This window comes from Eleginops maclovinus, chromosome 15, assembly GCF_036324505.1.
Source record: "Eleginops maclovinus isolate JMC-PN-2008 ecotype Puerto Natales chromosome 15, JC_Emac_rtc_rv5, whole genome shotgun sequence".
Lineage (NCBI taxonomy): Eukaryota > Metazoa > Chordata > Actinopteri > Perciformes > Eleginopidae > Eleginops > Eleginops maclovinus.
The window spans coordinates 16,735,683-16,761,355 of record NC_086363.1 but is presented as its reverse complement, the minus strand read 5'-3'; the positions used below and the strand labels follow the sequence as shown (position 1 = coordinate 16,761,355).

The 25,673-nt window shown below is 44.1% G+C and overlaps 1 protein-coding gene across 1 annotated transcript; it reads right to left on the bottom strand.

The window, feature by feature from the left end:
- Positions 1–35: 35 nt before the first annotated feature.
- On the bottom strand, positions 36–24,291 carry fzd3a (frizzled class receptor 3a). The gene is made up of 9 exons (XM_063901448.1): positions 24,121–24,291; positions 22,499–23,074; positions 9,697–9,893; positions 7,504–7,966; positions 7,127–7,426; positions 6,480–6,731; positions 2,156–2,304; positions 1,177–1,434; positions 36–1,107 (listed from the first exon to the last, which is right to left on the bottom strand). The coding sequence occupies exons 2-9, from the start codon at positions 22,697–22,699 to the stop codon at positions 849–851; spliced, it is 2,079 nt and encodes a 692-aa protein (XP_063757518.1). The 5' UTR covers positions 22,700–23,074; positions 24,121–24,291; the 3' UTR covers positions 36–848.
- Between the last annotated feature and the right edge of the window lie 1,382 nt (positions 24,292–25,673).

Here is a 25,673-nt window from a genome sequence, read left to right as displayed (position 1 = left end):
TGTTGCTGTGTGGTCATTACGCAGACAAATGTACATTCTTTAAAAAAACTTTATTACAAATGGACAGCAAAAGTTTTTACAGCTATACAAGTTTTGCCACAAGAGGGAATGTTGCTCTAACATTTACAGCAGCTCTACGAGTAAGGACACTAAATCAGAATCACTCTACTCTCAGGACTAGCATCTATTCACTGTAAGGCCGGAGTTTGGATTCAGCTGCTTCCTGGTGCAGCCCGGTCACTCTGCCATGGGTCAGTACACCTTCCACCAAAGCAATGAAGAACCTGAATATAAAAACTGTTTTTAAAAATGACAAAAGGCTTTTGTAATATTCACGAGTCATGTACAGCATGTAGAGAGAGCTCTCAGATTTGTTGCATTTCATGTGGAGTTGGAAACTGGGTGTGAATAAACGGCAGGTTATAAACCAGGACTGTTTAGTGAGCAGGTGCAGACAGTGTACATGTAGCCGGTAAAACACCCTGCCTCCGCCCAAACTAAAGAGAAGAGGGGTGTAGCATCCATCACTCAGTCCTTTATACAAACAGCTACAGTAAAAACATCCAGTGAATCTGTCAGAGTACTCCAGTGTTTCACAGGGCACCATCAGCACCACCCGATCCATGGTGGGGTGTAAACCGCTCAAAGGTCAGTTCAAAGTTCAGTTTTGTGGAGGAAAGCTGAGAGGACTTTTTAAGGCGTCGATCCACACCACCCTCAGCCCTCTGTGGCGGGACGTCGCTGCCATTATCCGCTCCGAGCTCCATCTTCTCCTCCACCCTCTGAGAGGCTCCCTGTGGATCCTCTCATTCTTCCCTTTCTAGAAACAGTCTTTTCCAAGGTGGTGCTCAGGCGGTGCCCCCGTTCTCCTCCAGCACTCTGTGGATCCCGTTCCGAGGGCCCCCGAGGACAGCTTGGGTGGTGCTGGTGAGGTCCCTGACGCTGCTGTGCCTCGACTGGCTCTCCAGCCCCTGCGTGGAGCCATGGCGGGATAGGCTGTCCAGGCGGTTGGTGCTGCAGTGGCGGGACTGTGGCACGTCGTTGAGGCGGGGCATGCTGCCGTAAGGGGAGCGCTCATCTGCGGCCCGGAAGCTGGAGGCGGTGTACCTGTGACAGAAACAACAGCGTCAGGAGCCGGACTCTGAGGGGGGGGGGGAATCTGAGAGCTACACCCACCTGTCGTCGCGGGAGCGGTGCAGGCTGCCGTGGTAACTGCTCATCTTTGAGCGTGCGCTGCGGACTGAGCCGGCGCGGCTGGTGCTGCCACTGGGGGGCTCGTCCAGCATGGCCAGGTGGGTGGAGGAGGCGTGGGTGGAGGTCCCCTGGGTGGAGGTGCCCCGGGACTTCCTAACGATGGGTGTGTTGGGGTCCCGGAGCAGCAGCTGGGCGAAGTCGGGCTCCTGCAGCACCTGCCGGCTCTCGTTCACCATCCGGCTGCGGAGGGGGGAGGAGGGGGCGGAACAGGACGAGCAGGAGGAGGAAGAGGGGGGGAGTGGAGGAAGGGAGGGCAGGGAGAGACGCAGCAGGGAGGGGAGGGACAGGGGGAAGGTAGCGAGGCGGTGGGTGTGGTAGAAGAGGATGGAGGATTGGGTGGAGCAGGCGGGGGGAGAAGGGGTTAATGCTCTGAGTTTGGAGGGGGGGTGCAGAGAAGGGCCAGTGTTCACCACCACCAAGCCACACACACACACACACATCTACACACACTCCTGTAGCACCAGAGTTCTGCTGTAAATGGTCCTCATGTATCCCATAATAGTCCTCTGAGCTGTGGAGCTGCAGCCTTACATTCAAAGTTTTAATCTGATATAATTATTGTTCCTGGTGTTTTGTTGTTTGTTTGTGTTTATTTACAGCTGTCATCACACAGAGGATGCTTTAATGTTTGTCCACTTAAACCTTCACATTACTTTAATCCTATTTAAAGCAGCTGTCTTCAAATTGATCGTTTATTTTCTTTGCTAAATATGTAAATATTTTCTGTGCAAGAATAAATAATGAGATTCAAATAAACGGTCCCTTTCTTATTAATGATCACCACAGAGAGACGACATGCTCTGCACTCTGCTCACACACGAAGTTTGTAACTCGGATATTTAGCTTCATGTGAGCCTCAGTGTGAGGGGTGAGAGGTGTGTGTGAGGGGTGAGGTACGTACTCCTTGCGTCTCTTGCCGTGGAAGAAGCTGGCCCACTCGAAGCATGTCTTCTTGCTGCCCACCCAGAACACGGAGGGGATCCCTACGATCAGCATCATCACGTACTTGGTGAGGAAGAGGGCGAGGTTGGGGCGGCTGGTGCGCTCCACCTGCAGGACACACACACACACACACACACACAGAGAGGAGGTTAAGGTTTGGGATGTGTGTGAGGTGGAGACAGCGCTGAAAGAAATATCCAATGTTTGTGTAGAAGTTTGCAAACCACTACCATGTGTTCTGGGACTGTCCAGCTATCACAGATCAATACTTTGCCACAGAATGATCGAAAAGGAGAAATATTTGTCAAACATTCTGCTGGCTGCTGCTCAGATTGCATTAACCAGGATATGGTTATGGAAGGACAGCCCGACTCTGAATGGATGGACATTTATAACATGGACCAGATAACTGCTTTTGTCTTTATCATAAACTGGAGCAGTTTACTTCACACTGGGGGACGTGGCCTCACTGTGAGGTACTCTGCTGTAAAGAAGAGTCTACCCTAAATGTTCTTTTGTCTCTACGTTTGTCTCATCTGTTCTTTGTGTCCACATGTGTATATTGCTGAAAAGGACTGTCAGGGAATATTTTGCTTATGTGTTTAACCTTTGACCTAGACCATCATTTTCTCCTTCCTCTGTCTCTATTCCCATGGCATAAATCTTCGGCCTTCAGGTTGCTGTAATCTCCCTTAAGAAGGGGCAGCTTGGGCGCTTTGTTGATGCCAGTCTATGAGCAAGCACAAGCTGACATGTGTATTGTTCAGGGACGTCTAGAAGCCCTTCTTATCTGGAACGTAGGTTCCCTGGCGCACATCCTTTGCTGTGGACGAAAGCTCTACTCAGATTCAGGGATTCAAAACGGACCACGGCCCGTAGTTTGGACACCCCTGTGCTACAGCAAAGAGAACCTTAGAGGGGTTCCGTGCTCTCTGATGGAGGTTATTCACTGGCAGACAACCGAGTCTGTCTCAGCAACACGGCTGCAGAGACACTCTCTCTGTGTGCACACACACACACACACACACACACACACACACACACACACACACACACACACACACACACACACACACGCACACACACAGATGTAGTCATCATGGCCTCATTATGAGCAGGCTAGGCGGAGGGCCCCGGGGCCCGGCCCAGCGATCCACTGATACACTCATTACAGCGGAGAGATAGAGACGGACTGCAGGACGTCCTCGCTGCACACTGTCATCTGTTCTGCTTCAGGATACACCATCATGGCGTTTAATAAAGCTCTGCCTCGATCCAAGACACAAAACACATCTCTTCTTATTGACTTGACCAATCTGAGTGTGTGTGTGTGTGTGTGTGTGTGTGTGTGTGTGTGTGTGTGTGTGTGTGTGTGTGTGTGTGTGTGTGTGTGTGTGTGTGTGTGTGTGTGTGTGTGTGTGTGTGTGTGTGTGTGTGTGTGTGTGTGTGTGTGTGTGTGTGTGTGTGTGTGTCCAGCCTCAGCAGAGTGCAGCCTCAGGGAAGCCTTTAAAGATAAATATAGGAGCGCACTTTGAGTCTCAGCTCTCTCCTGATGTACTGACTGTGTGTGAATGCATTCTGAGAGTGTGTGCGCTTTTATGAACACAGAGGGGGTGGGGGGATGGGGGGGTTGAAAAACTTTGTGCGCTTTTACACCTAGAGGCATCTCTACAGCGCTCTGATGCTAACAGAACAGACAGCACATCTGCAGCCACTGGGATGCAGCTCGCCCCCCACTGACCCAGTCCTCATGCATACACACACACACACACACACACACACACACACACACACACACACACACACACACACACACACACACACACACACACACACACACACACACACACACACACACACACACACACACACACACAGGATTACTGCACTGCTCTCTTACACAATGCAGTGTTTACGTGACAGATTAAGAATGCAGCGCTCCCCCACAGCTGCATCAGTGCGGGTCTTATCCAGGTGAGGTAGGTCGTACTAAATATCTTCTTTCTTTTTTTTGAAGATTCTATTAATATCTGAGAATCACACTTTGAACATCTGTCATAGTATTTAAGCGCCACACCCGAAAAAGTCTTTATTTCTGTGTATTATGGCTGTTTAAATGTATTGTATGGTGCTGTTAGCTTACGGCTAAACCGCTTCATGAATGAAGGTGTGCTTCCCTTTTGGACCAGAATAAAAATGTAGTTTTTTAAAAGGCTAAACATCAACAAATAAGAATTAAAGCAGAATATTATTTTAGAAAATCACTGTTATAAATTCTGGAAATGATTACGTTAATCTTTATTTGTAATAAACTTTGACTTATGGACTTAACAATGCAGTCAGGAAACACGACAAAGTATGTTAAACAAAGTTTCATAGTATAGTATGTTGAAAATATCTGAGAAAACCTCATGGTCTAAGTCGGATATATTAAATAAAGTATGGTATGTTGAGAAAAGTCGAAGTTTAGTGTGTTTAAACGAAACCTCTAGTATGTAGCTCACTGTAGGGCTCTGGCTCTGCTCTACAGCGCTCTGCAGACACCACTGATGTTCTACATATAGTATATAGATAGTATTTTCTAGATCTTGGCACAAAACGGATCAAATGCGGGTAGACTTGAGAAGTTTTGATAGTATTTGGTATTCTGTTGGAACCCTAACCCAGCCCTAGCCATGACTGTAGCACCTGTGTTTCTGACATGTTTACATTACTTGTATTCTATTTGATCTATTTTTGCTTGGCATTTTGCTCGAGTTATTTCTGTACATAGAAATATGAGCTTTTTTGCAGATTCTTATTTATTTATTTAGATTTTTTCTTTCATTTATTTGATGATTTAAATGGAGCCTCTGTCATGAAACCGCCTCTCTTGTGGATAAGGTATTCTGCGTCTGATTGTAGAATAGAGAATACAGTCCAATAGAATAAGTAGATATACACTAAAAAATAAACTGCATCACTCTGCCACATGAAACACAGTTGGAACATGCGATGGGGAGAGCAGGGGGCTGAGGCTGAACCATTATCAGCTGTTATCAGATGCAGTGTGTCCTCCTGAATCACTGTATTGAGTCCTTTATGACTGTGGCTGCACTCTGTGTGGGGGGGTTGTGTTTATATGCACTCAGTATCTGGGCTTACTTAGGACACACACTGTCAGTGAGCAGCATGCTCTCTAATGTCTCTGTGTGCAAACACATCTGGCCGCCTGCAGCTGTTTCTTCCTGCTCTTCCTGCTTCCTCGCGGGAGTCCCAGATGTAGCTCTACCGTGTTCAAACATCTGTGGTGAGCATCCTGAATACATGCAGCAGCGCTTCAGATACCAGAGGTCCCCCAGAAGGACTTCAACTGGGTTTAAACTCAAAGTGAGCTGGATGTTTCTGGATTATAGGATGTAGCGCAGCTGGATATATACGTTAGGTTTGGAGTAGGGAGGCTCCAGTGCAGCCCTGCACGACCCTAAACGATAAGGTTCTTTTCCCTTTGATATTTTTTGGGGGCTTTTTGCCTTTAATCGGATAGGACAGTGGAGAGTGACAGTCAAAAAGAAATGATGACATCAAACTATCAAACTTGCAGACAAGCGAGCTATTATTTATCCTAAACAAAGGGAACTTTATTTGCTACAGACACTGCATGCCCACACGTCCTGCATAAAAAGGTGGCTTCTGAGTCTGCTATTAATAGAAAATACAATCTCATTAATAGAACTCCCTTTTGTATATCCTATCTTCCTCACACACGCAGTCCATCGGGCATCAGAACTAGCGCAGCGTATGATTGTACAGCCCAAGAACCGTTTAAGCTTCCTACTTTCATGGGAGAGAACCGTAGGACCCGGATGACACCAGGCATAGGCTGATAGAGGAGCCCTTGTCTGAATGGCTCGCTGCCCATGTTGGGAACCTCAAACAGTGAGTGAGATTACCACCGTAGCCGCCATTTATGTAATATTACAGCACCATATGAGAGTGACTGACATATAGGGGAGTCATAATATTAGTGTTTAGCAGCAACAAACATTCAATGAAATCTGACCTTATATCGGTTCTGGTCACGGAGCCAAATTCGCTCTTGATCTCTGCACTGAGCCGTTGTTCAGCAAAACCAGGAAGAAGTGCAGACAAGCTGAGCTATTATTATCCTAAACAAAGGGAACTTTAATACGTATTTTAAACTTTCAGTGAAATCTATGTTGTGCCCAAAGCAGATTTGATCAAATATAAATAATGTTGCTGCAGATGATGAATGACACCGTGAGGAGCGTGGTGTGTATTACCTGGTAGGGGCAGGGGATGTGGTACTCCCGACACTTCTCCTGGACCCAGGTGGTCTCCCAGATGGACCGGTAGCTGTTCTCGTACAGGTAGCAGGCCAGGACCACCAGCAGAGGGACCAGGTAGAGCACGGAGAACACGCCGATGCGGATCATGAACTTCACCAGCTTCTCCTGGTTCTCCTTCTCCAGAGGGATCTCCATGCGCACTCGGTTCAGAGCGGCGATGCCCGCCAGCAGCAGCGCCACGCCCACCTGTGAAGATAGAGGAGAGGGGGGGTTATAGTTCTCCCTCATATTGAAAGGGAGATCATGGGGTACAGACTTTATGTTACTATTAGATTTCTTAAAATAACCCTTGCTAAATACAATAAAAAGAAAAGGGGGAGTTCTGAGTGGAATGGAGGATGCAGGCCACGATGTAGGGTATTTGATTAAAGTTAATCTATTTTAGAAAGTGTTAGTTGTTTCTGTATATAGAAATATATGTTTTTATTTTTAATTTATTTCATTACTGAAATGGAGCCACTGTCATGAAACCAACTGTCTAGCGGATAAAATGTTCGGCTTCTGATTGTGATTAAAATAGAAAAATACAATCTATTAAATAGAACACATCTCCCTTTATGTTCTATCCTCATCTTCCTCACCACCACGTCCAGTCCCAGCGGGGCGATCAGGAACCAGCGCAGCGCCGTCAGGTTGTACAGCCCCACGAAGCAGACGCCGCTGATGCTGTCCCCTTCGATCTTGTTCATGGCGAGCAGCGTAACCGTGAGGACCCCGGGGATGCCCCAGGCACAGGCGTGGAAGAGGAGCGCCTTCTTCTCGATGGCCTCGCTGCCCCACTTGGGAACGGCCGCCAGGAACCAGGTGATGGTGAGGATTACCCACCACACGCTGCCGGCCATGGTGAAGAAGTACAGCACCATGAAGAGGAGGGTGCAGGCCTGGGACAGAGAGGCGGGGGGAGGGTCAATATCAGTGTTTAGGCAGCAAACAAACAGCTTCAAGAGAGAGGTCTGACCTTATTATGGGATCCCTGGGTCACCGTGGAGGCCCTGAACCTGCCGGGGCTGGCTGCGTTACAGGACACGTTGTCCTCCAGCAGGAAACCCAGGAAGAAGCCCAGGGACACCATCATGTAGCACACGGCGTAGAAGATGATGGGCCGCTCCGGGTAGCGGAAGCGCGACACGTCGATGAGGAAGGTAAGGAAGGTGAAGAGGGTGGCAGACAGACAGACGATGGACACCACCCCAATGAAGTAGCGGGCGAACGCCAGCTCCTCGCGCGTGAAGTACATGTTGGAGCATGGGGGGGAGCAGTCCCGCACCCCCATGAAGGAGTAGCCCAGCTCGGGGTCCATTTTGAGTTCTCTGGGACACCAGAAGCCGTAGTCTCTCTGCACGGAGATGGGGGAGTCGGTGGAGTCTGAGCTGGACAGCAGGTCCACGGGGCGGGGGTACGACTCGTCACAATCCGGGAACCTGAGGGGAGATCAGAGGGGGGGGATAAAATTACTCACACTGCCACCAATTTATTATATTTAGCATCTGAAAGAGTCTGGGGAGTACAGGGCGTCTAAACACAGAAGAAGAAATCCAACTTCAGAATAATGACTTCAAGCTTCTCTGGGAAGGATCTTTCATTTGAGTTTGTATTTGATTATTTTTATTCTCTCAATCACAACATACCAGCTCCGTGAAGCAGCTGATTACCTCGTGAGTTTTCTTGGGAGTTCTTTATTAAATAAGAATATAATAGGGAATGAGATAAAGAAAGACTGTTTGACTAGCACAAGGACGACTCAGACGACTTAGATACATCTTTCTAATGTTAGGCTTTACTAAAGTACACCTCACTCCTCCTAATATTCAATCATGTCCGTCTTTAGCAGAATATTTCAAATCAGACTTAAAAACCTTGTGGAAGACCTTCTAGCCTAAACGTGTCTCCTCTTCAGCATTCAAACACAACTTGGTATATTTGCCTTTCATTTGATTGACTGCGTCTCCTGAAATGGAAAATAACCCCCCTCTCGGTCCCACTGGATCAGAGACACTGTGCTGTGTATAAAGAGTCTGAATAGCTTGTACACAATATAAGGCTCTTCTAAAGAAAGAAGACTGCTCCTTACAGCAGGTGAAAAGGACTCTTCCAACTGTAAGACGACTGTGCAGATAACCTTCATGTCTGTCCTGAGATCATGTATAATGTCACGTTTTTTTATTTGTGTAACAATTTGTATTTCCTTATTATTTATGTTTTCATGTCAATTTGTGGCTTTTTCTGTTTTGCTGTTTGTATTCTCAGATCTCTCTTGTAATTTAAAGGTGCCCATTATGCAAAATGCTCTTTTTGCTGTCTTTTGTACATAAATATGTGTCCCCGGTGTTTAAGGAGACTCACAAAGTGTCAGAAAATACAACCCTCTCTCTTTTTCTCCTTACCCACATCTCTCAAAACGGGGGTACAAACGAGCTGATCCAGATTTGCTTCGGTTATGATGTCATAACCAAAATGTGGGAACTCCTGGCAACGTCCCGCCCACGTGACACTTCTCAACCTATCGTCCGCAATATACAGTCGCGAGCTGAATCCCCTCCGCAGCACCTCTGTGTGTCTGTGCAGGATGTCTGCAGGAGGGACTTGGAGTTGTTGTGTATATAATACATATAATGTCTCTGTTCTAGTGGTAAACTCTGAGAAGTGTTTCAGAAATAACGCTTCATGTGTTTTGGAACATAATATGGGGTTTAATCACGGCAGCGTTTAGCTGAGTATCATGCAGCAGAAAGAGCTGCATGATGCTAGCTTCAGGTCAGCTCACAGAATCAGCACTTCAGGAACAGGGCTGAAATAGAGGGGGATGAGGCATGGCTACAATGGGTGATCTGTTTGGTATTTTGAGCAAAACACTTCACAGACAGATTTGGTATAGATATGGCCCTACAATGTATTGTTCAAATATTGCATAATAGGAGATCTTTGATGTGAGGATGACTGAACCAATTATCTGGCAGCAGAACTCATTTACACACTGCTAGTTGTAGCCTAATTGTAATTGTAAGGCAGCCAGTTGTCTTTCTAAAAACATGGTATTCCTCAAAGCCACATTTCTGTAGTCCCTATGAAAGGCATCCTGCTCTGCATTACTGATGCATCAGGGTTGCAGAGATACATCCGGGGGGGGAGTCATTATTTCTGTTGTACCAACCTGGTGCACTCCATCTCCTGCGGCCAGCTGACCCCGAACATGTCCATGAGTTTGTAGCAGTCGCTCTTGGCCTGCAGGCAGAGGCGGCGGCAGGGGAGAGTCATGCGGCCGTACTCGGTGCACACGGGGGCGTAGAGCGCGCACAGGAACATCCTGAGGTCCGGGGAGCAGTGCAGGTTCACCATGGGATGGAACGGCTGCAGGGGGAAGGAGATTTTAGTGTTAATAAATACTAAAACAACACCATGCCAGAGAGTTCACAGCGAGGCTCTGAGGCACAAAGAGATCAGTGGAGCATGCCTTGGATACTTTCTGGAGATGAGTCCATAAAAACAACTCTGGCCTCTTTCCTAATAATCCCCTCCACCCCACATGATATCAGCCATCCCCCCCCCCCCTTCCTCCATCTCCTCCTTCCCTCCAACCTTCAACAGGCGACCCCCACCATTTACACACACACACTGGTGCTGACAAGGCCTTTGTGTTGCAGGGAGGACCACGCTGAGATTGACTGACACACTCGTACACACATGAGCCAACACAAGTTTATTATTTACATGCAAACACACCCACGCCACAGCACCATAATAGTCTCACACACACACACTGAGCCAAGAGGCGTTGGGAGTGCAGGAAGCATTCGTGGGTCATGTTGTGAATATGCAAATGCTTCAGGAAGAGTGTGTGTGTGTTGTGTGTGTGTGTGTGTGTGTGTGTGTGTGTGTGTGTGTGTGTGTGTGTGTGTGTGTGTGTGTGTGTGTGTGTGTGTGTGTGTGTGTGTGTGTGTGTGTGTGTGTGTGTGTGTGTGTGAGTGGGAAGGCATGTATGTACAGATCAGTGTGAGAGGCTCTGTGCTGCGTGGGTTTACATTTGTGTTGCTGAAAGGCCTGCAGCCACACCCAAGCGAGTCAGACACATGCTCCTCCTCCCCCCGGAGATGTAAAGACAGAGGTCTGTGACAGACAGGGAGGGGGAGGGAAGGGTGAGAACAGGGAAGGACAGGCAGGGGGCAATTTGTCTCTGTGTTTGTTAGGGGGTGGATGTTAAGGATCCCTGCGAGTTAACATTTTGTTCAGATTAAAGGGGCCATATTCTGCTTCATATCTATATGTAGTGCCTCTACTGGGACATGTCTCCGTGCTTTAATGTTCAAAAAGCTCTTTATTTTTCTCATACTGCCTGTGCTGCAGCACCTCTTTTCACCCTCTGTCTGAAACCAGAGCCCAGTCTGCTCTGATTGGTTAGCTGGCCAGCCCTGCTGTCAACCTCAAGCCCCCAGCGAGTGCTCCGGACTTTGAGAAAGTATTCGTAGTGGCCAAACAGCGGGTACTGCATCTTCCATATCAGTCTGTGATGTCACCCGGCCCAGAAATACTTTTTCCCATTGACTTACATCGGGAAAGAGACGTCTGTAAATCGGTGGATCATTTTTTTAACTAAATAAATGACCCAGTATGAACCCTTTTATAGCTGTAGAATGCACTAAAAGCTGAATCCAGATTTATTTTCTCTCTCCATTCATTGGAGCCGAGAGCGGATGTCGGGCGGGGCTTAAGGGAAAACTCAACTGCGCATGCTCTATGCTCTCGAACAGCCAGGCATGATGGGTAATTTATGGTGTTTTGCTCTCGAGAATCTCAGGCCATTTCGTCTTCATGCTCCAATGAGCAGTTCTCATAGGAATGAACGAGGCCCCGCCTCCAACGCTGTATCCAGTTCTTATTATACATCCATGGCTAACATTAGTCTATCACAGACAACTATTTTGAAATGCTAGCCAATAGAAGCACGAGTGTTTACAAGGTAGTAAGCAAAGCATTCCAATGGAGCCGTTTCGGGCAGGGGGGTTTTAGCTTTTGCAGACCATTGACATGCAAACGTTTTTTAATTACTAGGAAAGGGAAAACCCCAAAAAGCAGAATAGGACCTCTTCAAAAAGAGACAGGTAGTGAAAAATACAATGTAGCTCTGTGTGTGTTTTTTATGACACTTTCAGAGTAGGAAATGTAATTCCAGACGGATTCAAGCACTGCTACAGTGATGGAGTCAAAGCAGCAGCTGGGTTAGCACTGAGAAGTTCATACAGCAACACACACAGCTCTATTTACACCTATCACTGAGTATGTATCCTCTGCTGACCCTCATGATAGCTTACAAAAACTCATCTGAACCACGTTTCAAGAAATCTCAAGATTGGATTTTGTGTAAAAACAGATTCCAATCAAATTCCCTTTGATCCTACATGTAACACATGGTGAACAGTACACAGCTTTAGAAATGAAAAATGGCTTCAGCATCTTGCTCTGCTAGGAACATTTGAGCTCAGAATGCAGCAATAACTCAGTGATCAGTGGGCCGGGGGTGTTGCGGATCTTCTCCCTTGTTTGCTACCTGATCACATCTGAGCAGAATATTCTAATGTGTTCCCACCACGTCAGCATATTTTCTCCTGAAAGCCTGTTTGCCTGCCACCCACATTGAATGTCTTTATGTAAAAAGGATTATAATGGGTGTTAGAGCACAAAGCAGCCACATCCAAGCAGCATTTGTCATCCCCTCGCTCATATCACTGTTCACGCCAGACAGACATATGGGCTCTGAGGTAATCACTTCCTTTGTGAGGGATCAGGGATGGATTGGTAATGGTAATATAAGGACTTATATTCACATGTGGAATCCATATTGATTCATGTGTATTTTAAAAGCCAGAAGAACAACTTAGGTGAGTTACACGGCTGTCTTTTGTGAAATCAATCATCCGCTCAATCGTGTAATTTCTAAATGGAGGCACCACGTTTCATTGAGCACCACTGCATCGAGTCAGAGGCATAAACAAATCAGCTGAGAGAAGATCCAGCTTGACATGGGGCTATTACTGCAGACGTACAGCATCGGTCACACATCAAAGGCTATGAGACTTTGACAAAAATGACATTTTTTCCATTTTACACCTAATGCACCAATCATTTGTCTTTAATAATCCAATAATAGTATATTTTATTTTAAATGACATTTTGAAAGCTTTTGTTTTGTCAGAGTGACAGTCCAAAACCCAAATACTTTCAGTTTAATATAATACATTTAAGAAAACCAGCAGATATTCCCACTAGAGGAGCTAAAACCATAATTGCTCATTCTTTTGATGTGTATTAACCAATGAATTCATTGATAAATAACCACATAATAACCCTTTAGTCAACAATCAAGTGTCAGTCTTCAAAAACCATATACATTTAATATACGTTTAAATAAATAAAAGTATGCATTTAAAGTGAAATACTATAAAAAAGCAATCTAAAAACACCTGAAGATTTACAGAAAATGAAGAGAAAAATACAGCCGCGGAAAAAATGAAGAGAGCACTTCAGCATCATCATTTTCTGTTGTTTGATTATTTATAGGAATGTCTTTGAGTTAAATTACTTTTTATTTGATTGTATTCTCTAAACTACTGACAATTTTTCTCTCTGTTGGAATTCAACAGAGACTGGACTGGCTGCCATACATACATCATTCTTTCCGGAGCTGTGTGTAGAGATAGTGAATTCACAGCTCGTATAAAAGCATTGCTAGACTTATTATAGAGACATACACATCTGTTGATCATTATATTGCAGCTACAGTCAGGCACAGCAGGGTCAAAGGATCAGAGAGGAAGGAAAGTATGCTGTCAGACTCTCTGGAAGAATAAGAGAGAAAAGCAGAAAATCCTGAACCCCCCTGCCCCCACCCTGCCATGGTGCTACTGTAGCGAGGCCTCTCTGTGGATCTCTGGGCTTTCTGTTGCCAGTGTGCGGTCCTGTGACTTCTATTACTTCATCTGCAGCGCCCTGTCAGCGCTGGTTAAGCACTCAAACATTAGCTAATGCAGCTAAAGTGAGCTCTCATCTTCCCTCTCCCACTCTTCCCTCTCCCACTGCCTCCCGCAGGCTGCAGATCTGCACCACGGAACACAATGTACCACACTTTACTCTGCGTGGCAAACAGGGCTGCCACGGGAGACGGTTGAATAAATATATAGGCTACAGGAAGTGATGATCTACTGGAGGAGACTCTGCCTATTCATCATGATTCTCTTCTTTCTATTTTTACCATCATCCATCCCTGTCCCACCCCTCCTCCATCTCTTCAGACTCTCCATGCGGCCATTTTATCAGAGTCGACCCATCATGCTACTGGGCAGGACTGCTGCTGCTGCTGCTGCTGGTGGCTGATGGGACATATGGCGGGTCGCTGCTATACCCACACAGAGCAGTGTCTTGAAGCCCTGCGGAGCCCCCCACAGTCTCCATGGGGATTTGATGTTAATGGCCACACTGGAAACAGCTGGTGGAGCGCCGGTCCGGTGAATGGCCAGAGGTTTGTCATGGAACCGTGTTAGGGACAATCAGGCGTGTAATACCCGGCTCCGTGCAGCGGGGTGGGCCTAGAGGGGTGGTATGCTAATGTCATTTCAGCTTCTATCCCCACTGCTACACTCATTACTTATTCATGAGCGTTTGAGATGGGGATTTTTTTATCTCTGGAAATGTGGAATAATATGCCACTGTGGAAATACCACTCTCACACACAGTCAGATGTGTGTGAGAGGAACACAGGATTCTGGTCAACAGCAATCCATGGGAAGGTGACACACTGACTTGCACATAAAAAAACAAGTGTTCTTTTACACAATGAAGGTAATGTCTGTTCTAACATTTAATTTCTAATATAAATTAGTGCTGTCGGGCTGCTCCAAAGTACCGGGGCTAAGTTCTTTCAGCAGTGGACAGAGGCCAAAAATAATATTGCTGGGTGCCATTATCTTACATTGCTAACAAAAAAAAGGGTTACAATAAGCAAATACGGAAAGGTGACTCAGCGTAAATGAGAAGTGTTTTCTGATAACTCTAATATTAGGAACACCTAAGATCGAAATGTCCTACAAACAGATGGTCTAAGGGAAGACAAAAACTGAAGAAAAAAACACTAAAAGGGGAGAGGGATAATAATAATAATAATAATAATAATAATAATAATAATAATACATTTTATTTCTAAAGCACACTTTAAAAACAACGTTATCTCAAGGTGCTTCACAATGCTGTGAGGGGGGAAAAAACGTAAATGAAATCAAATGTAGCTAAGGAACATATTTAATAAATACAGTTAAAGAAATCAAACTAGGGAGCTGAATTTTAAAAAGATAAAAGAAAAGGCGTAGGAGCATGAAAGGTTCAAATATAATGAAAGGACAGTCATTGAAACGCTGTGAGGTGGGTCTTGAGGCTTTTCTTAAAGACCGAGAGTGATGCAGCGGTCCTTAAGTCTTCTGGAAGCTGATTCCACAGACATAGACCGAGGGAGGAGAAAGCACAGTGTCCCATGCTAATGATGCACTTAGACAGATGGCTGTTTTCTGCTACAACGGCATAGCAAGAAGAAACGCCTTTTCTTTAAACCAGGTGACACTTGTATCCGAAATAAGTGTCTTTTATAAAAAATAAATGTAGGAAGAACTGTCTCTCCATCCATCAGAAGAAGATATATGTTCCCCAGTCCTGTCCTACTTCATATATGCATTACAAACATTCCTCTTTATATAAGACGTTTCACACAAGTGTACCGGTAACCATGACCATATGAGAGGGAGTCAGCATGAAGCCAGCTGAAACAGACACAGCTAAATGAAATTCAGCCTTACAAGAGTGTTGTTGCTACTGCGTCATAAAAATATCTTCTGTAACATATAATTATGTTGCAGAGAGGACTGGCCAAAGCTTGTTTACTGGAGTTATCAGGTTCGTTCCCTGATATGTCAATCATCTCTGATTAAATGGCCAACATCAGCTCCGAGTCTGCATGGAAACCGCTCGGCTGAATTGCAACGAAGGAAAAAACTGGGGAATATGATTAGAAATTAGATTTATTTTGGCATGCGGTCCAATGTGTTTACTTAATGTGTCATTTTGCATGTATTTGCATACTTTAGTTTTAATCCACAGCCTTTGAAGGCTGCAGAAAAACAGCATTGACCTTAGTTTCACCTCGGTGCGTTTCTGAGATTATCAGGCGTGTTTTGAATCCGATCAAGATATTAAATATTAATATGGCCTATTCATATGAAGTCATCCGAGGGTGGTGGTCTGAAGCGGCCCGATGCTGCAGTAATTAGTTTTTAATGAAGGCTGGGGGTCTGCTGCTGGGATGTTAGTGACTGATGAATTGCTGACAAAGAAGCCCACCGAGGCCAACTGGTCTGTGTTGAGTCGCTCTTTAAGAAATACCTCCCGGTCACCTCTCCTCCCGTCACCCCCCTCCCTGCTTCTGACCCTTTCCCTCCTGCATTTTCTCTCCCCCCTTTCTCCTCCGCTGCCATTCCAATTCCCCAAAATTTCAAAGCTCAGCGCCATGGAGACGAGTGATGCATCACCGGGGTGGAGGAGTGAGGGAAGAAGAGGGAGGAGAGCGGGGTTCGAGGAGGTCAGGGTGCGGGGCGGAGGGGACCACCTCCCGGGAGGCAAGAAAGCCTCTGCTGCCTTTGTTAACAGCACAATTGGGACTGTTTCCTGGGCAACGGGTGAGCCCTGCGCAGGGGGGAGGGGGAGGACAAAAGAGTAAAGGGGGTGAGGAGGAGGCGGGTGGGGGTTTTGGGTGAGAGAGTGGGGAAGAGAGCAGTAGGAGAGGGATGGGTCGGCCGAGTCAGCCGTGTCATTCACTGCTAAGAAATGTTTGAAAACGTTTCGCTGTGACAGTGTGTTAACGTCCTTTTACAAACACACACACACACACACACACACACACACACACACACACACACACACACACACACACAGAAAGGTTGTTGTGGACCAGCGACTTGCTCTCTCTTAGTGCTCCTCTTTCAGTCCACTGCCAATAAACACGGTGTTGGACATTAAATAAAACAAGAGGCTCCTTTATAGCCTGGGTCACGCTGAGTAGGATTTATCAGACCATGTTGTGTGTGTGTGTGTGTGTGTGTGTGTGTGTGTGTGTGTGTGTGTGTGTGTGCGATTAGCTGGGATACATCTTCACTAGCTACCACAGTCATGTTAAAAGGTGTACTTTTTAGTTGACTGCAGCGTTTTAACAGACTTGGAGTCTTCAGAAAGCTTCATCAGCATTTTCCTGAAACTCTCCCACACACACACACACACACACACACACATTCACACACAAATCTCAGCTCCTCTTTACAAATCCATTCACACAGCATGGGTGGAGTATCTGGGTTATTGTACACAGCAGCTGTAACATGACACAGTTTGTCTGAATGCGTTGTAAACCTGAGACAAGGGGCTGATTTAACGACCTGAAAGGAGGAGGAAATGAGTGGAAGTGGGACAGAGCAGATTAAAAACACACCATTGTGTCACCGCGATGCATTCACACACACTGAAATACTGTGAAAAGCTGAAATCCTCATGACCGGGAAAAGGCCATAATTATTCTTTAATTGTGCCATCATGTTAGAGGGTAATTCTACCAATAACCCTTTTACATTTCTGCAAAAATGATCACTGAATATCCACCGGGTCAAACCTTTTTTTCATCTTGTAGTCATTAGAGAAAGATTTGCTGGCTGGGCTTTGGCATCCTGTAAACAAACCCCTCTTACCAACCTAATTGAATCAATATCTTCAGTTGGAACTGACCCTAACACCATCTGGTTTTCAATAAGCACTTCCTGTTCTTATTATTTTGACCTTGACAGTAACATCTTGTACCCTCCTAAAAATACCCCTCCATATTTCTTCCTACTGCAACCATTTTTGTCTTAATCCCACTAAATATGTGAGATTCCAAATAAATAAACACAAAATATGTGGATTTTTTAGCATTTTTCCCCCTCTTTTTTGGCGTATTTATGCTTATTTTTAAATATCTGTGGTGGCAAGCTTAGGTCCAGAGCTCGGGAAAAAATGTCTGGCATTTTTTCGATGTCTTCTACCAGCTGTGCAATAAAGCGCAAGGCGGCAATGCCACTACACAAAACATTTGAATGAACAATTTATAGAATATTGAGTATTTAATGCTTTTTGTGTGCGATTGTGTGCTTTGGAGCCAGTACCCATACGATAAACGCTATTCTCTCAACACACCAGGCGCTAACCTTTAACCTGGCAGTTAAAGCATTGGAATAACAGAACCATCACATTTATGTCTCCTCTCCAGACAAAAATCCTTAAAGCGTATGCAAACGTAATAGCTTTATATCATCAACGTCCATTAAAGAATGAAATGATTTCATACTGAGATAAATGCCATCTGCTTTGGATGCCAAGCTCAGTCCATAGCAGCTTAATTGATTAACTGTGCTGAAGCCACGCTGCCTTACTGTAGCTGAAGTGTGCATTTATCTGTAAAGAAGGGGATTTTGGCCCATTTATTTTTTCCTTTTTGTAATGCCAGTCAAATCCGCCACGCTCCCACTTATGGTATAGAGTATTGCACAGTATCATTGTGGCACAGAAATAGCCGATTCCCAGCCCCGAGGCCGCTGCCCCACTTCAGCTGAGAGGTCATTTATCGGTCAGCGATGACTGCCGGAGCGAGCATCAACACGGGGACAGAAAATGATATCGGTATCACCTTGTTTGTCATGTTTCCAGTTCAAACGAACCATACAATCTGTCTTTGTTCAAATAAAGTTAAAAATCATACTTTTATCTCCGGGTAAATCAGATCTGCTAATGTGATTTGCAGCTCATACACCAAATATGCCAACACTGTAAGCGCCCGTCTAGTTTTAAATAGGCTACAGTGAACCTCTGCACACACTAAACCAAGGTAAATAAAGAACCAAGAAAGTTTTAACGATATCATGACAAATTGCCCCCATTTTCCAGAAGGAACAAAAACATTGAAAAGCCCTTTAAAAGGCGAGACAGGAGAAAAGAAACTCCGACAGACACCACTTCAGGGGGTTTAGACAAAAACTGCAAGAACGGCAGGCGTTGGTTCTCGTCCAACTCCCAGTTTCTCCACGGTGCGAGGCATTCATCATCATTATCATGGCTATTCAGAGGACCTAATTCTCTTTAAAATCAACTGTCAATTCTCATTTGGCTGCCCTCGACATCTTATAGGCTTTGAATTCTCCCATGAACTGGATCTAGGGCGAGTTATCTGGAAAACAAGAGCCAAACAGAGGCACAGTCTCTGTTATTTGGAACCTATTTGGTTTCCGTGTGTCTTTTCCAAACCCAATGAGCATTTCTGAGAGCTAAAAGAGACTTAATTGTGGCTCCATGACCAATCAAAGTGAACACCGTCCAAACCAGAAGTGCCTCTCTCTGTTCACGGTAACCCACACACTGAGATTAGCGTAAAAAAGCTAACGTGGCTTCAAAACATCACGGGGAAGCAACATCTACGCAATGAGGAAATGATTGTACAAAAATCCCAAATGTATTTTCTTGAATTGATCTTGAAAATGTAAATTAAATCCACAAGATCAGAGAGGGAATATTTCGTCTAAGACAGGAAAGGACCCAAAGCAGGAAGGTAGGAGCGTCTGTTTGCTTCCTAACGTGCGTACAGATGTGCTGTAGTGTGCTGTGAGCCGGCCAGAGCATGTTCAGAGGTTACATAACCCGCCCTTCATCGCTCCATATCTCCCTCGCTCAGTGTGTCTATGTTGAGTGCAGCGTAAAGGAGAAGGCACAGATGGTGTGCACATCGACATCATCCCTGTGCCAGGCGGAGCAGGGCGGGTGTCAAAGGCTAAAAGTGATCGAGGGGGTGGGAGCCAATGGGAACCCGATGCTGAGCATGAATAAGTGCGGATAAATATAGATGGAAGGACTGAAACACACACACACACACACACACACAGATAGGTAGATATTTCATCCAGTCTAATGTTTTGGTACAGTTTGGCCAGTAATTGCTAGATAGATTGAGCTTCCAGAGGGATCGGCCTAAGAGGACGATGGGATTAAGTTAACGAGGGGATGCATCTGCTCCATGATTGTTTGTAAATGTCTAACTCGTCATTTCAAAGAGGATAACACAACCACAACATTCAGACACTGTGGCTGCTAAATCTATAGATAATCTGTGGGGTGGAAACGATAAAACAAGGACTAAACAGGAGAAACTGAGCTTTAATCTTTCAGATGAAACTCAATAAGTTGGTTGGTGTCTCCCAGGCTGAGCTAACTTACTGTTAAAATTGGTTTTGATGTGATGGGTCGCTACATGTGTTGGTAAATCGCCTGTCTGTCAGCATGCGGCCAGAAACCATCTTCAGACAGTTTAATAATGCACTGTTCTCCTGGCTCCCAGAGATAAAGTATTAAAACTTAATTTCTGCTTAATGTTTTGGTAATACACCCACAGCCCCTGGAGCTACAGGAGCCAAATGAAAGTAGGCTAGCACTTTGATATTACCAACTCTCAGCACACACACTGTTAGCTGCAGTGATAGCTATATAGGCTACTGATGTCTATGGGGCAGGCAGTGCAGCAGACACACACACACAACATGTGAGGGAGATCACCAACCCCTGTCCTGATCTGGCAATACATAGGCCTACATCCACATAGAAAATCTGTGGGCTTCGTCTGCAAAGATGTGTGTCTGCAGATGTGTTTCCATTTCACTTCTGTAGCCACAACAGTGGGAACCACAACAGAGGAAGAAAGTCAAAGGAAACGCTCAGAAACGGTACGAGATGGAAACAAAATGGGAGGAAAACTGAAGGTACGCAATTTCAAAAGTCATGCTATCTCCAGAAAGAAATAGGTTGGGGGAGATAACCGGCACCCAGTAACTCTATCTGCTCAGCTTATTACTATGTATGCCAAAAATATAAACTGTCTTCCCTCAATATGTGATTTAATAGTTTCTTTGTTCAGGTGTAATCTTGTTTTATATAGGCCAGTTCCTATATTTGTTCCGATTCCATAGCTTTTTAAAATATATTCATTAGCTTGTCAAATCCTCATTAAACTAACTTCCATCCATCAGACGTATACAACAATTTACAATCCATTAATCAGTCTATTGAAAATCTAAAAATATTATGAAAAACTGACCCTTACATTTTTTATAAAACCAAGGGGACATAACCAGATGAATTAAATTAAAATGAAAAGATTGTGATGTTTTTTGTGGTGCTATACGAGGTGCTTATAGTCAGTGTATCACTACAGTAATGGCGGTTGGCATGCCTCCAGTTTGGAGAGACAGACCGGACTCACGGCGCGGGGGCTAAGCGATGTAGTGCTGAGGCAGCAGGAAAAATGTATCTGAACCACTTTAAAAAAGGCCTAATCTGGACAAATCAATATCAGTTTCTGTACTCTATATTGAGATTTTTTTACAGCTTTACCTTGCCGTCAAACATTCCTTTGTTTGTTTTTTTGGAACTGAAATGGTGATGCATGCTCTCTTTCAAGCCCCAAACTCCATAATACAGTCAGAAACTGTCATTTTTCATTGCAGTACACGAGAGTCTGATTGTGTTATTGTGTGATTTGGCTTTTAAGAGGATTCATTTGGAGTCACCATATTTTTTTAGGGCGTCTTACCTTTTAGCCTTGCTGGCCCTGTAGGCTGCAAAGCAATGTACAGCTTTGCATCCGTGCCCGTACTCCTGTCTGTGTCTCCTAACTGGCGGAATGCTGACCGCCATCTACTATATGTATTACTGAGACTATGTACAAGTACATCATCAACCCCACTTCAAACTACCCAAACTATCCCTTAAAATGATATGAAACAGAGGAAGGCAGAAAGGTTCAGCTTCAGAAAGCAATGTGCAATTTTCCAAAATAAATGCCAAAAGGTCTGTTTTTTTTGTTTAGAACTCCTTAATAACTCAAATACTAATTAATTCCTATCTTCTTCCATATAGATTACTCACATATAACATTGTGTTTAAAAAAATAAAGTACTGCATGTATATATAATAATAGATGGCTTTTTGAGACCGTTAAGACAAATACAGGTTTAAATATTAATATGAAAAAAGGCCACTTTTTGTCATTTTTTTGTAAATCATCTCTGCTAAAAAGTGCCTCCATGGCCACTATATGAAGCAAAGATATTTAAATGTTATTATTTTAAACATTTATAATAAGTAGATCCTTTTGTTATGTGGCTAAAATGAATTGTACTGCTCTGCCTGTCCACAGCAGTACATTGTTTAGCTTCCGTGCTAGTATTCATGTCCTCTTCTCGAATCTAGAGGCGTGTCGACAGCCGTACACAGTACGTTTCACACTTACTATTGAAATGACCTATTTTGAACCCAATTTCAAAAACAACCAGATTATCCCTTTAAAAGGTTTAATGTATTCCAGATATTTATCTCCAACTGAATACATACGTATGTGTAGCAGATCTGCTGTTTCAGTGCAGTTTACAGGGTCTATTGTGGCCTAAATGTAAAAAGGTATCTCCCTGACAATGCGGAGAAAACACCAATGCCTTATTTTCTGGGGAATAAAATGATCAGTCTTGATTGTAAGCACATAATATCAGCAAATACAGAGTTCTCCCTCACAATCTCAATTTATAGAAACCCAACAAGCGTTAAATATTGAAAACAGTAGTTATTCTACACCATAGTATTTAATTTCACATTACTTATTTTGGTTATGCCTGAAAATTATTTGAACAAATTTGCATATTTCACTATTTTATGTCTTTTACTTTTATGTTGTATGATGCATTACTGGAGGAACCTGAGACACTGTATCTACTATGCATATGACAAATAAAGCCTTTGACACATTGGAATCAAGCATGCATTGCTGTCTATATTTTCCACATATGGGCGGTGTACTGTACCTCCATGGCGAGGGCGGCAGTCTGCTGGTCGTAATGGTTCAGGATGTTGGGCATGTAAGTGGCGTTGTATGGCAGGCCTTGGCACATGCGCAGGGTTATGGGCTCACACGTGAACAGGCTATGGCTCTCCCCTGCCGCGTCCATGGGGATTGCAACGCACGCCGTCAACATGGACACTGACAGCACCCACAGGAGATCCATGACCGGTCAGTACAGGAGGAGAGAAGCTTGTTGAGAAGAAGGGTTGAGCCCTGTTAGCATCCGTTTCATTCACCAGGGAAGGGAAATCACCAGGCTTAAGGTGAGTCGAGGACTGTCTGGTAGTCTTTTCCTCCGCTTAAGCTCACAGAGAAACAGTCTGGGTCTGGCAGCGTAATCCATGGCTGAAGATAGCTACATCCATCACCCTGGGGATGTGTGTCACAGGAGCTCCATAGCCTGGGAGATGCTGTGGTCCTTTAAGATGCTGCGCTGTGAATGACCGCTCCCTCTCCTGCCGCGACGGGAAGCGATGATGCTTTGGAGGAAATATAGACAGATGACGACCACTGTTGAAGATGATGTTCAGGGTAGGATCTGAAAAATGAAAGTAAAACATTTTAAATATATGTTCAGTAACAGCTCATTAGCAGAGGGTTACTCAACATCTGTAATATGTTTATATAAAAAAATGTAAAAAGCTACGTGTTTGTTTGTTTTTTGTCTGTTAACAGACTGCAACTGAAAAACACACAAATGGCTGTTTCAAGAGGCTTGGTAATTGCATTTCTGTGTGGTTGGTAATGTACATGACTGATAATAACATTTACAGAATTAATTAACAGCAATATATCATGCTAGGGATTAATAATATTAGCAAAGCATTTCCATACAGGGCACTACATCATTCCCATATTCAAAGATTCACAGGTTTTGAGTGGTAGTTTAGTTAACTGACTTATCATGATTTATTGTATGTTGTTATTACTGGTATTAGTGTAATTTAAATGTTGTGACTTTACATTTCCAACAATACAGAAAAAGTATTATTTTTATCTTTTATTCAACCACATTTCCACAGCGGAAATACATTTACAGCTTCATTAACATGTCAGTACACACCCATAACAACCCAACACATTCCAATTCCCTGAAAAGCAAAGCAAATATATTGTACACCTGCGCCTATGTTAACAAATATCAAACAAGCGTAGCTGCTTTTTTTTAAAGGTTAAGTATTTGAAATATCGCGATATTAGTGCGCCCTTTAGCGTACCTGTGTTTCAATATTAACGGGAGCTCCGGATAGGGAATTCATAAATGAATTGCGCCTCCTAAATGTGAGCGTAGCTAGCTACAACTAACGTCACCAAGAGGCTTATCACGGTATATCTTAGCCACTGCCCTCTGTACCTGCCTCCCTGCATTAAAATGGTTAAATAAAACAGAATGTCAAGCGGCGCAGCGGAGACAAAAGATGACGGTTAGTTATCCTGAATGATAGTAACCGGGGCATATGTTGCCCGTGTACCGGTGTTATAATTAAACGCACCGAGCCGGGCTGAGACGGAGGTGCCTGTTCATGAGAAACACTCCGGTGATAAATGTTAGCTAAAGTGGAAAAAAACACAAGGCAACTTTACCTGAATGTTGTGCCGAAAATTCACGTGTAGCGACGGGGTCTCCGCCGCTCCTCGAGTTGCTAACAATGACTGAATGTCCCCCTACCAGAACCCTCCTCCCGTCTCCTCCTGTCCTCCTCCTCTGTCCGCCTCCCCCCTTCGCTTCGCTTATGTCCCCCTCTCAGCCCAGCGTCAAGCCAGCTATGTTTTCAAAATGGCTTCCAGTCAAAAGTCTACAAAATAAAAGCCTCATCAACAACGAACGTAAGACCAAGCACACAACACATTAGTGTGTCAGTAAATTAAATACAGTATGGTAATAACTAGTCTGTTACTGGTACTTAAATGCCAACCACGGATGCTGGAGAGATTTCCCCAAAAAATGTTGTTGCAGCAAATCAAGGCATGAGGTTTAATTTGAATATTATAACCAACAATTGTAATAATGTTGATAAGGTTTTCATTAAAATGAATGAAAAACAGAATTGTAAAATAGTTAGGTGATTAAGCCTCCTGTAGGCTAATTCAAATTAAAGCACTTCCATCGAGGAAAATCCTACCAGCTACTGTAAAATAGCAGGCCACTTAAGATTCACTGATGTAATGTATTAAGTACACAATAAAATACCACTTTTAGTTGGTGTGAGGGCTATTTTTTTGTTAAATTTGTTATACATTTAAATGCATGTATGCCATGCATTATTGATAATCATTATTATTTTGAAGGTGCTCCAGCTGGTTTCCGGTCTCGCTCAGTGAGTGTCTGATACATTGACGCAGCTCTCCCTCTTTCTTCACAGCAGGTTTTCTGTCCTCGTTGCGCGCGACCGCCCATCCGAGGACGAGCCGCCTTTTGAATGAAAAACTTCTCAGACTGGGGGCACTCAGTGTTTGTCTGCAAAAAAAACTAAAATGTTTTATCAGCAGGCCCACAGCAGCAGTTCAAACGTCATATAAAAGAGGCATTGTTGTATTGAAAACAGCCAACGCCTACTTCATTCAATATATTAAGCTTAAAACAAAGTTATCTTATTAAACTACTACTGTACTACTAGTGTTGAAAAATTAGGCCTTCTCTGTTGCTTTACCTTTGAAGGAGAAATACTCCATTCCAAGTAAAAGTGTTGATTTTAAAAGGTCACTAGAGTACTTATTATAGAAAAGGAAACACGTAATATGCTAAACCCTTCTTTAACATATTATGTATTTTTATATGTAAAAAACAAAAGTGTTTATACATGTAGTGGAGTAAAAAGCTAAATGTATACCTCTGCAATGTAGTGTAGTAGCAGTATAAATAAGTATTGCATGTAAAACTCAATCAAAGTACAAATAAAAATAGTACCTACGTTTAAATGAGTCTACATTACACCACTGTATATCAATACTACTACTTATTCTACTACTTTTTCTACTAATGCAATTACTCATAATATAATATGTACAATTCGAACAGCTGTTCATACATATTACTGTTTTAAAACACAATATTTTTTGATGAATTAAAAGGTCAGTTACTGTAGAACACAATCCTTCAAAATGTTCCTTTCAATTTATCCTAGTGTTTTATACAA

Excerpts from the sequence above, each read along its gene's own strand:
- fzd3a (XM_063901448.1), bottom strand. The coding sequence starts at position 22,699 with ATGGATCTCCTGTGGGTGCTGTCAGTGTCCATGTTGACGGCGTGCGTT. Across the intron at positions 9,894-22,498 it reads CTGCCGCCCTCGCCATGGAG|CCGTTCCATCCCATGGTGAA; the intron begins GTACAGTACACC and ends TTCCCCCTGCAG. Across the intron at positions 1,108-1,176 it reads CACCGCTCCCGCGACGACAG|GTACACCGCCTCCAGCTTCC; the intron begins GTGGGTGTAGCT and ends TTTCTGTCACAG.